The sequence below is a fragment of the Cyprinus carpio genome, chromosome B25, assembly GCF_018340385.1.
Source record: "Cyprinus carpio isolate SPL01 chromosome B25, ASM1834038v1, whole genome shotgun sequence".
NCBI lineage: Eukaryota > Metazoa > Chordata > Actinopteri > Cypriniformes > Cyprinidae > Cyprinus > Cyprinus carpio.
The window spans coordinates 17,598,179-17,610,682 of NC_056621.1; the positions used below are offsets into that span (position 1 = coordinate 17,598,179).

The following is a 12,504-nucleotide window of genomic DNA, read 5'->3' on the forward strand; positions in this document are numbered from 1 at the left end:
CGGCGCGTCAGCGTCACGAGAAGACGCCCAAGCACGCCGCGCACGCAGCAGCGGAGCACTGCGGGGGACAGCGGCTGTTGCTCGGGGATGATGTAATGTTGCTACGGATGGCGGTGTGTGCCAGGCTCTGCGGAGCGGGACAGTCGCGGCGCTGCAGGCGGCGGCAGAGGCACAGCCAGCCGCATCAGGACAGCGACTCCGACATGGACATGGACGAGGAGGAGGAAGCGGAGAGGGTCGTGGGCAAAACCAAAGACGAGCCCGATGTCTGCAGCAGCGGAGCCGGTGTCCTCGCGTCTGGGGCCTCCGCGGGACCCCCGCACCCGCAGTCCCTGCTGGACCTGCCGCCGGAGCTCCTGGTGGAGATCTTCTCCTCTCTGCCCGGCGCTGCGCTGCCCAACCTGGCGCTGGTGTGCAAGAAATTCAGGCAGATCCTCAACACGGAAACAATCTGGAGGAGGAGATGTACAGAGGGTAATAATGGCTGCTACACAACACACAGCGGCCTTCTGTTTACTCCCGAAACTGATATGTTATGACACCGACTCAAACACTATCATAACCTTATATATATATATATATATATATATATATATATATATATATATATATATATATATATATATATTAGGGCTGCACGATTATGACAAATATCTTAAGTGTCGATTATTCCCTTTAAATTGTAATTGCGATGATTACTTACGATTATCACAATTTGATGCAACTGCATGCCATATTTTAAAATGAAAATAAACAAGCTGTAAACACTCTAACTAAAAAACTTTTAGTGCTTTTCTATTAAGCCTCAAATGTCAACCATACATTGGATTGGTTTCTTCTTTAAATTATAAAAAAAAAAAAAATATGAATGGTATTATAATGTTATACTAAAATTAAAATATTGGGAAAAACATGTAGAAAGAAAAAAATGCATCTTAAGCTCGCAGAATAACATAAGTGGACTTTGAAGTGTTGTCAAACATTAATCACATCCAAAATAAAATATTTTGTTTACATAATATACGTGTATGTATAGACACACACATACAGCATATATTTTGAAAATATTTATATGTATGTACATGTATATATTTATATTCATATAAATTATATCATCTATAAGTATATTTAATAAATAAACGTAACATTTGTTTTCTTAAATATATACATGCATGTGTGTGTATTTATATATAAATAAATATAAACAGTACACACATATGTAAATAAAAACTTATTTTTGATGCGATTAATTGCTTGACAGCACTAATATATATATGTATATTTACATACTTTCTATGTGTATATCATATATACGTATATATATATATATATATATATATATATATATATATATATATATATATATATATACATATAACACATATACACACACACACACACACACACATGTCCGTGTGTGTAAATATGTGACCCTGGTCCACAAAACCAAACCAGTCATAAGGGTAAATTTTTTTAAAAATTGAGATTTATACATCATCTGAAAGCTAAATATTCAGCTTTCTATTGATGTATGGTTTGTTAGAATCAGACAATATTTGAAAATCTGGAATCTGAAGGTGCAAAAAAATCAAAATCAAAATATTGAGAAAATCACCTTTAAAGTTGTCCAAATGTAGCTCTTAGCAATGCATATTACTAATCAAAAATTTATTAATATATAATATATATTTACGGTATAATATATATTTACATAACTGTTTTGGACTATTTTTTAGCTTGTGGACGGTGCTTGATCTGTGCAGATTTCGCTCCTGATTCAGACGAGACGATTTTAGCTGGTTTGAAGTCTTTATGCATCTTTCATGGAACATGATCTTTACTTAATATCCTAATGATTTTTGGCATAAAAGAAAAATCGATCATTTTGACCCATACACTGTATTATTAGTTATTGCTACAGATATACCTGTGTGACTCATGACTGGTTTTGTGCTCCAGGGTCACATATATATTTTGTGTGTGCTGTTATCCTAAACTCATTTTCACAAGTGTTTTTTTTTAAATAATAATATGTACATGTCTTATTTAATGTTTATAAATAATATAAAATCACATTAAAATGTAATTTATACAGACAATGACTTGAATGTATATAGTTTCCGAATCAAGTTTCAAGTTGTGATTTTTGTTGTGAGGCTAAAAGCCTTTAAGTCAAAAATATCTAGACAGCTCAGAGTTTTTTTTTGTTTTTTTTATTTTTATATAATGATTGAGCGGCGTACACTCACATGTAATCATTCATAGAATCATATGATGTTTACAGAGTCTTTAAGTTTTTAACGTTTGTCATCAACATTAACACAGAATACATTTGATTTCTTCTTTTCATAACCACCTCCTTGTTCTTGATCTGTGATGTTGAGCTGTTAGAGTGGCCTGAGGTTTAGTGCTCCGGTTGATTGAGTCATGCACTGTAAAACCAGAAATGGACTGTGTCTTAAAACCTATTGACCTGAAACTTATACAGCATTTTTAGGCATCATAGGCAGGCATTTAAAATCCTTAAAAGGCTGTGTAGATAGACAGCTAAAAAGGTTTTCAGATGCAATAGTAGCAAAAGATTAACATACATTTGAGTTAATGTTTGCCTGTCAATGTGTAGCTGTGGAATGAAATACGTTACTTGAACTTTCTGGTGCATAAGTCAAGGGATTGGCCAAAAACCTGATAACATGTTCTCAGATGTGTTAATGACATTTAAGTGACCCCATGAGGGTGTCGTTTGCCTTATCTCAGGTCTAAGATCTGTTTAACAGGCTTCAGCACCACTGCAGCAATAGAATCAAGTAGAATACAGTAACACTTGCACGTTGTGTGGATCATCAGCTTAAAGGATGGCACAGAAGCTGTTAGCATTACTACTAGATACTACAGAGACATGCTTTTGATCCAGGTTGATTGTTTTCTTAAGACTGTACTGTGCTCGTGCGGATTGTCATGAGTTTTTCTCTTCTTGCAGAATTCGGGATGAGAGATGACCTGCGGAAGATGGAGATCCTGGGCATGTCGAGCCGAGATCTGTATGTGAAACGTAAGTAAATCTACTGTAACAACAGAAGTCACCTATCGTGGCAGTTCGTATGAATTTAAAATAATAAAATATGATACAGAGTTGGGATTTTTTAAGTAATAGTTCACCCACCAATGAACATGTGCTCACCCTCAGACCATCCAAGATGTAGATGAGTTTGTTTCTTCATCTGAACAGATTTGTGATATTAAGTGGTACATCACTAACTCACAAATCAATCCCCCACAAATAAATCCTCCCCAGTCAAAATGAGACTCCAGAATGAGAGTCCAAACAGTTGATAAAAACATCACAATAATCCACACACCACACCAGTCCAATGATTAATGCCCTGTAAAGCAAAAATTATTCTGAGATCGCTATGAAAATAGCCTTTTGATGCTGGTGTGGCGTTAAAAAAAGAGAATAAATAAATAAATAAATCTTCTTATAATTCATAATAACGCTTCCTCCAGTTAAAAAGTCCATCTCTTGTTGTCCTCTCACATCAAAATCCACCAACATAATAATTCAGAACTGTTTTGGACTATTTTTTAGCTTGTGAACGGTGCTTGATCTGTGCAGATTTCGCTCCTGATTCAGACGAGACGATTTTAGCTGGTTTGAAGTCTTTATGCTTTTTTTTGTTCCAAACACACATCTTTTTCTCTTCACAAGACGTTAACTGATGGACCGGAGCGGTGTGTGGATTACTTGTGGATTATTGTGTTGTTTTTATCAGCTGTTTGGACTCCCGTTCCGACGGCACCCATTCACTGCAGAGGATCCATTGGTGAGCAAGTGATGCACCGCTAAATTTCTCCAAATCATTTTTAGGTGAACTATATATATGTTAAGTTTATTTTTTTCATATTATATAATTCCATCTTTATTTTAATTACCAAAAATGCTTTTTAATAATTTTAGTAAACTGTAAAGACCTTGGAACTCTAGCCCGCCTTTGGTCAGACAAACAGGTAACTGATTATCAACCTAGTGAGCTGTAAAAATCCTGACCAGTGTGTGACGTCTCTTTAAATGTCCTTTAGACTTTTTACCTGAAAAATCAGATCGGTTTGTTAATGTAATGCTGTCGCTTCACACCATTACGTGTCATTTGTCATTTTCTCAGTGCGTTTTACATTTACTTCAGCTCACACAAGACATTTTATGTTCAGTTACACCCACTTTGGTTGGTTGTTGAGTATCAATGTTTGTTTCAAACAGAAATATTTCAGCAGGTGAAAACATAGTGCTTATAGAGAAAGATTCCTCAGACGTCAGTGTGGCATTTGTGTATAATTCAGTTGATTTAAAAATGTGCATATGCAACATAAAATAAATATCATCCTCCGAAGTGACAGACAGACACTTATCATTGTCTCAGCGCTGTACAAATTAATTTTCACTGGCATGTGTGAGTGTGGTTCTCACTCTCCTCTTCCTGTGGCGCACTCACCTGCGTACTTGTCCAGGTGTGAACCCGCAGGTGAAGTCGGGACGCTTTATGAAGCTCCTCCCTGATTATGAGCATATGGACTATCGGGACGTGTACACACACTGTATGTACTGGCTGTGTGTGTGGTGGAGTCCAGTCACTGCCTGTCAAGCTGCTGGTTGAAGATGCTCTTTGCTACTAACGTACTGTTCCAGGTTCACTGAGTAGAACTCTCGAACATGCTATAAATTAAGACCATATAGTTATATTTATATTAATGAAAATGTTACTGACTTGTTCCTTGGTTTGCAAAAAAAAACAAGCAAATTGTAACAGTACACAATATGCATTGTGGCAAGATAAAAGTAAATGTTGTTTTGAAAGTGTGATAAAGTAATTTAATATATTACAGTACAATAAAATCAAAAATTACAATTAAGTCTCTGTAAATTTGCAAACCTAGTAACAGAATATGCAAATATATATATATGCAGAAATATACCAAAAATATAAAAAATATTCGAAGAATTGAATAGCCATTTTATGTTACTCAGTCATAAAATTAACATAATTGGTATTTTTTTTTATATTTATATTTTATTATACTATTTTTTTTAACCTTTTAAAAGTATTTTACCTTCAAATATATTTAAAAATTAATTTTAGGTGGTTTGTCGATTTCTTTTATTTTATTTTTTTTTTTTTTTTTTTTTTTTAGTTTGAGTATTTCAGTTAATTTATTTCAAAGCAACCTTTCAATTTTTTGGTTGATTTTTCATCTGGAATTGTATTATTTCAGCTTTATTTTTAATAACCGAATAGTATTTTTAATAGTTAAATAGTTTTAGTTCAAAAATAACTTAAGTTTCTAAATTACTCCTTTCTGTCACAGATTCTTAACTTATTATGAATGTGGAACATTCCTTTAAGGCTGAATCCCAAGTTGCGTAGTTCTTCTACACTATGAAAGTGTTAACTGGTGATGGGAAAGTACATACTTTTAATGTACTTTTCTATGCATTATGTAGCAAGACACCACAGGAAAGTGTGTTATTACTTTCATCCATTTTTGTTGCATTCCTACATAATTCATTCATCTAGCTGAATTCATCACATTATTACTTTGTGTTCTATATATTTACATTCTGTTTTGGCATCACATTCCTTCTGTAGCACAAGGATTTATGGGTAATATAAGCCCCAAGCATATGTTATTCCACTGGAAGTAAATCACAAATCTTTGCAAAACACTGGAACGCACAGATGCTAGTTATTTAGTAGGTATAGTATGCAAATTGGGACACAGTCTTGGTTTGGGACAGACTGATGAGACATCAGAATAAGAGCAGCTTCTGCCAAGCGTGAGCACGCCTGTGTGTCAAGCATGAATGTGTGTGATTGACAAGGGTGCGCTAACATCAGCTGACTGTGTGAGATGCAGATGAGGAAAAGTGACCAGACGTGGGTAAATATTAGCTCTAAGTTGTTGCATATACTCACACACTCGATATGCATTCATGAGTTCATGCCCCATGCAGAAAGTGATATAATCCCATCTAACGTTCTTGGTTCTGGGTTTGTCATGTGTGTTGTGTGGTGTTTTAAGGTCATGTGCTTGTTTTGCAGTGTTACATCCTTATAGAAACATCCTGGGTCTCTGGCAGCCTGATATCGGGCCCTATGGAGGACTGCTGAATGTGGTGGTAAGATCACACAGAAAAAGATCAACAAAGAATGATAACAAATGCAAAAAGATAGCTGATATTGGTGGAAAATGACATATGTGAATTGTCATAATTCATATACAAAACACTTATGTATTACGAAGATGATTATGGCGATGAATATCATTATATTTCAGGGTTTAAAGTTTTTGCTCTTATAAACATGAGACACGCATTAGCTGATGAATGGAAAAGAAGCCTGGGTCTCGAGCGTGACACATTGAAAAAGCTGCGAGGCACAATGGTCAAAGATTTCCATCTAGCATCATATTTACATAGAAAAGCTATTTAAAAAAGCAGCGGAGCTTTGTAAACAGCTCAGAGTAATCACGTCATCTCCATAAAAACGATATGATTGCCAGAACAAATTTACCGGGATTTTTGAAAGGGTCATGTTCACACATGATCTCTTAATGGTAACTTCCCGGTATTTTACCAGTAAGGACTGTATGTGTGAAAGGGGGTATGTGTGAATATCCTCTGCATATGCAGTGAGTTTGGGTTGCTTAATTAACGTTCATCTGGGAAAACTGGGAAAAATTTGTAAAGTAAATCATTTAAACCTGTGCCAACACAGGAGAATACATCAACATATTTCTAAATATGATATGTATTGTACATCGCGATTTCAAAATAAAAGTTTCTGACTTTGCATGTGGCCAAATATTAAAATTAGATGGATTTAAACGTTGAATCACATGAAACACCACCGGGCCGTTGGCGCCCTCTGCAGGTATTTGTTAAAATTTAGGCATATTACATTGTGTATTTAAGAAGTGTTGTGCAATAAAACCATGTACTTAGTTTTGATACTTTAGTTGAATCCAGTTATTATTGCCTCATCGTTACCTTCTATTTGTATTACTAAAAATATCAGATTACTCACTTGTCAAAATAATCAGTAGATTACTTGTGTGTTGCAAAATAATCATTAGTTAAACACTAGATTAGTTAAAACATTTCAAAATACAACTGCATTTTTACTTTTTGTAATTAAAAGACAAATATTTTGTCATTTGAAAACTTCTTAAAATATTAAAACATTGTTTCGTTCTAGTGAACCAAGTATCTGCATTTTGTCTCACCTTGTGAGCTAAGTGTATTGTCACACACCTAGTGTCTATGAGCGTGATAAAGCTCATAATTTTCCACGTGTATAACATAGCTTTCATTCTTCAGGTCAATCATATATTCATGAAAAAAAAAATCAGTTTGAATAAGGAAAGCGATAACTTTGCCATAGTATCTTTTCAAATGTTAAAGTTGCCACAGTCATTGCATTCTTGCATGTGCTGCACTTTATTTGTACCATTTTGTTTTATTTGTTTATTTATTATAATTTGAAAGATAATAACAATATTGATTCATAAGTGAGATCTGATTTTAGTCCTTGAAAACCAAAAAAGAAGTCCTTGAAAGTCCTGGAATTTTACTTTGCAGTATCTGTACGAACCCTGTTTAAGTTACCAGTTCTTGGACCATTTTAATGTTTTTATTGTTGTTATTTGAACTGAACTGTAGTTTTCTGTAATAAACTGTCTTTGTATATTTTCTGTTATATATTTATTTCCTAGTATTTAATTTACCATCAAACAAAAATATTTTATGAAATGTCATGTTTTAGATTGTAGGTCATCTTGTACTCTGAAAAGGACAAAGCTAACCAGCAAAACTTAATATCAAAAGCATCCTAAATGTTACATGTGTTTGCACCATATTGTAGTGAGTAACCTTTTTTGGTATTGCTGTTTCAAATATTCCTCCATAATCTGTAGCCGGAGCCTGTCAATGACTAATGGCAATGGCAGATACGTTACTAATTAATTGCAAGGAAAATCATTTTCTTTTTTGTTTGCCAAATAACCCTGTATGTGTCCACCACCACAACCCCCAAGCCCCGGAATAAAGTTCAAAATTACATGACAGTATATTTCAATATGAAGTGTATTAAAGTTTACCATAATTGTTTTTTATTACAGTCAGCAGTACACTTTATCTATATTTACCATGAAATTACATTTAAAGATCTACTTAAGCCCTGCTTAGGTAGGTCAGAAATATTTCAGCTAATCATGTTTATTTTAAAGGGGTAGGTCACCCAAAAATTAAAATCACCCCATGGTTTACTCACTCTCAAGCCATCCTAGGTATATATGACTTTCAATACAATCAGAGTTATATGAAACATTAAAAATGGCAGTGAATGGCCATTGTCCAATAAAGTGCATAAATCCATCATAATAAACTCTACAAACTGCAACCACTAGCTAATAAATAACTTTAAAAATAAAAATAAGAGCTTATCAAACAAAAATATCCATATTTAAAACTTTATAAACTGTAATCTCTAGCTTCTGCTAATTTTCGTACGCACGTTCATGAGAGAGTGGCATTCCAACGGATGACGTTGACGTAGCCTAAGCTCCGGTGAGAATATGCTAGTCTCTCGAGAACCAAGTTTAGTTTACATCAAAGGAAAAAAAACTGTCTCCTCTTGGCCTATATCGAAATCCTCCGTCATTTTTCTTTACAAATCCTCACTTTACACTTCTGTTTTGTGACCAGTGTTTTGTTTCGCTCTCTCCTCTGCGCTTCCGTGTTCGTTGCTTGCCACCGGAGCTTACGCTATGCCTATTATACTTATTTTTAAGTATATTTTTCTGTAATAAGTAAAATATGCTAAAGTGTGCTTGTTTTTTAGAGAGACTGTTAGACACATGTTAGCATCTAGCTAGTGTTAGTATCTAGCTACATTTATTATCATAGAGTTTATACTTGCTACACTGTTTTTGGGAATTGTGTGCGAACTGGAATTCACCCAGTGGCTTGTTAAACATACAACTTTATAAAAAAAAAAAAATCAAAAACAAAAAAAATAAAAAAAACAACAACAACAATACCACATTACAACAATGCAACTCTTTCTTGCTTTGGTGATTATTTTAGGTTGACGGGCTGTTCATCATAGGCTGGATGTATTTACCGCCCCATGATCCCCGTGTGGAGGACCCCATGCGTAGACGGCCGCTCTTCCGCATTCATATGTGGGAGAAAAACAAAGCCATGGTAGAATGCATGTATGGACACAAAGGCCCTCATAAAGGAGACATTCAGGTAAATCTAACATATTTCTACCACAAATGCTCCATGTGCCATTATATTCCACAAGATATTGATCTTTTTTTCCTTTACAGACTGTGAAGAAAGATGAATTTTCCACCAAATGCAACCAGACCGATCACCATCGAATGCCTGGAGGAAGGCAAGAGGTAGGAAACCAGACTTGTTAAAGTGATAGTCCACAAAAAAATGAAAATTCTGTCATTAATTACTCACCCTCATGTCGTTCCAAACCCGTAAGACCTTTCTTCATCTTCAGAACACAAATCAAGATATTTTTGATGAAATCCGAGAGCTTTCTGACCCTGCATAGACAGCAATGATAATACCACGAGTAAGGTCCAGAAATGTAGTAAGGACATCTATAAAATAGTCCATGTGACATCAGGGGTTCAACCATAATATTACGAAGCTACGAGAATACTTTGTGCGCAAAGAAAACAATAATAACGGTTTTATTCAATCCTCCACGTCACCCTGCCGCCATTTTGGAGAATATCACATACGTAAACAACGTATGCAACATATGCTTTGATCTGAATGTAAACAACGTATCCGCGTACACACATTGCATACGTTGTTTACATACGTGATATTCTCCAAAATCGCGGCAGGAGACGAATTGTTGAATAAAGTCGTTATTTTTGTTTTCTTTGTGCACAAAAAGTATTCTCGTAGCTTCGTAATATTACGGTTGAACCCCTGACGTCACATGGACTATTTTAAAGATGTCCTTACTACATTTCTGGACCTTGCTCGTGGTATTATCATTGCTGTCTATGCAGGGTCAGAAAGCTCTCGGATTTCATCAAAAATATCTTCATTTTTGTTCAGATGATGAATGAAGGTCTTGCAGGTTTGGAACGACATGAGGGTGAGTAATTAATGACAGAATTTTCATTTTTGGGTGAACTAGCCCTTTAAGACAGATTTTGAGGTAAACCGCGGCTCTCCTGCAGTTTCTGGATGTTCGCTGAGCCCCATGTGTTTGTGCAGGAGTTCAGAACGTGGTTGGAGGATGAATGGGGAAGAACACTGGAAGATATTTTCCACGAGCACATGCAGGAGTTGATCCTCATGAAGTTCATTTACACCAGCCAATACGAGTAAGTCTCCCACATCGCCCGTCCTCACCCAGAATGGGCTGACAGTTTCATTTCCTCGGTTCAGTTTTGCGGTCTGGTGCCAGGTGTGTTTTAACGTGTGTTTCCTGGTTTCAGTAATTGCCTGACGTACCGGCGGATTTATCTGCCCCCGTGCCTCCCTTCAGACCTGCTGCAGCCGGGCCTCTTCAAAGGGACGTACGGCAGTCACGGCCTGGAGATCATCATGCTGAGCTTCCACGGCTCCAAGGCCAAAGTCACCAAACTTACCGTGAGTCTGACCTCTGAAAATATAGCCTGGAGCGCTTTGATTCTCAGGGAGAACATGACACTGAGCAAACCTTTACTGTTTGAGGCAGAGTTAAACTCAAATCAACACCTGTACAGTGATGTCTGTCACACTTTCCAGTCCCGTGTGATATCTGGAGTAAATGACAAGGAAAAGATGTGTTTTTTTTTATTTTATTGTTCAGTCTAAACATTGAAGCATTCAAGTTTCTGGTCCAGACGTTGAATAAGCACAAAGTTCTTTAATATGAAAAAAAGCATAATTTAATCATAAGAATGCATACATTAACAGTGCTTCTGTCTTTGGGGACTATACATTTAACATTTATGTTCTTAAGCAATTCAGTTAAACCTTTGATGCATAATTTCATCATTAAAAATTTTAAAAAAATATTCACCTTCCAAAATGATTATATATATATAAAATATATATATTAGTACTACAACTATATTATTATTTTATTATTTCTATAAATTATTATTATTATTCATCACTATGAATAGTTTGAATAATTCTGCGAAAGCGATTAATTGCATCCAAAATAAGTTTTTGTTTACATTATATATGCGTGTGTACTGTGTATATTTATTATGTATATATAAATACACACATATGCATGTATAAAATAAAAAAATTACGTTTACATATTAAATATATTTATATATGATATAAATGATATGAATATAAATATATACTTGTAAATAAATCTTTAAATATTTTCAAAATATATACTGTATGTGTGTGAAATTTAAGGTTCCAACAATGCCTATAGTATGTGTGATTTAGCGTGTTCATCAGCTCACTTGTTTGTTTTTAGGGTGACCCCAATGTCCCAGCAGGTCAGCTGACGTTAGAAATCGACCTGAACCGGCCGGTGCGTCTGCCGGACCTGGAGCACCAGCGGAGCATGGAAGAGCTCTCTCGCCTGGTGCTGGGGGTGCACGAGGAGGCCCAGAGGGGTCTACAGGCCCAGGACGCCCCATCAGAGGCTGCGGAGGTGGCTGAGGGCTCAGATTCGGCTCCCCCTGCTGGAGTGGAGGACGTGGAGCCGGGAGCTGCTGCCTGCAGCGCTGCATCTGAAGCGCAGCCGTTTGTGCTGCCTCTGGGAGTCATGGCCCGTAATGAAGTGTATCCTCGCACCTGCAAGATGTGGTGTGTCTGATGCTGTACTGTACTTTACATCTTATTACTGTACTGTACACATTATATAATGCTTATTAAATCAGCCAAAGTTCATAAAAAAAATTTTAATCATTTTTATATTATTAATAATACTTAATTATATTTTGTAAAGTAGGCCTAAGGTTAATTATTTTAAATAAATTTCCAAATTTAATTTGTTAAACTGAATAATTTTATATCACTTTATATTTTTGTTTTGTCTCTGTAATATTAAATATAATTAATGACAAATATATATTTATATATTTTTATACAGAAATAATAGTCAGAAATTAAATGAATTAAACTAATTCTTTATTATATTTTATAAAATATGAATAAGTCAATTAATTTAAATCAGTTACTAAATGTAACTTGTTAAACTAAATAATTTGATGTAATATTTTTTGTAATATTTTGTAAAAATTGTAAAATGTATGTGTAATTGTTTTATTATTCTAACTTAATTAAAAAAAAGGAATATGCAGTACACTTTAAAATTCTTTAAATGAATAATAAAAAAAATAATCTTAACACTTTATTTTAAGGTGTCCTTGTTACACGTTACATATACTTACTATTATAATAACAATAAATGATGCAAAATTACATGCAAGTTTCTCCCTAATCCTAACCCT

General features: G+C 35.1%; 1 protein-coding gene across 2 annotated transcripts in view; it reads left to right on the top strand.

Annotated features, from left to right (window-relative positions):
* The window catches only part of LOC109096018 (F-box only protein 31-like), a 14,813-nt gene continuing 2,309 nt past the window's right edge, over positions 1–12,504 (top strand). The window contains exons 1-9 of one of the 2 annotated variants that reach the window (XM_042753375.1): positions 1–474; positions 2,981–3,052; positions 4,507–4,593; positions 6,096–6,172; positions 9,140–9,307; positions 9,388–9,462; positions 10,310–10,419; positions 10,534–10,687; positions 11,523–11,857. In XM_042753375.1, coding sequence (XP_042609309.1) covers positions 96–474; positions 2,981–3,052; positions 4,507–4,593; positions 6,096–6,172; positions 9,140–9,307; positions 9,388–9,462; positions 10,310–10,419; positions 10,534–10,687; positions 11,523–11,857 — 1,457 coding nt within the window. In that variant the 5' untranslated portion in view covers positions 1–95. The remainder of the gene's footprint in view (positions 475–2,980; positions 3,053–4,506; positions 4,594–6,095; positions 6,173–9,139; positions 9,308–9,387; positions 9,463–10,309; positions 10,420–10,533; positions 10,688–11,522; positions 11,858–12,504) is intronic. The other variant, XM_042753376.1, reaches the window with a different exon arrangement.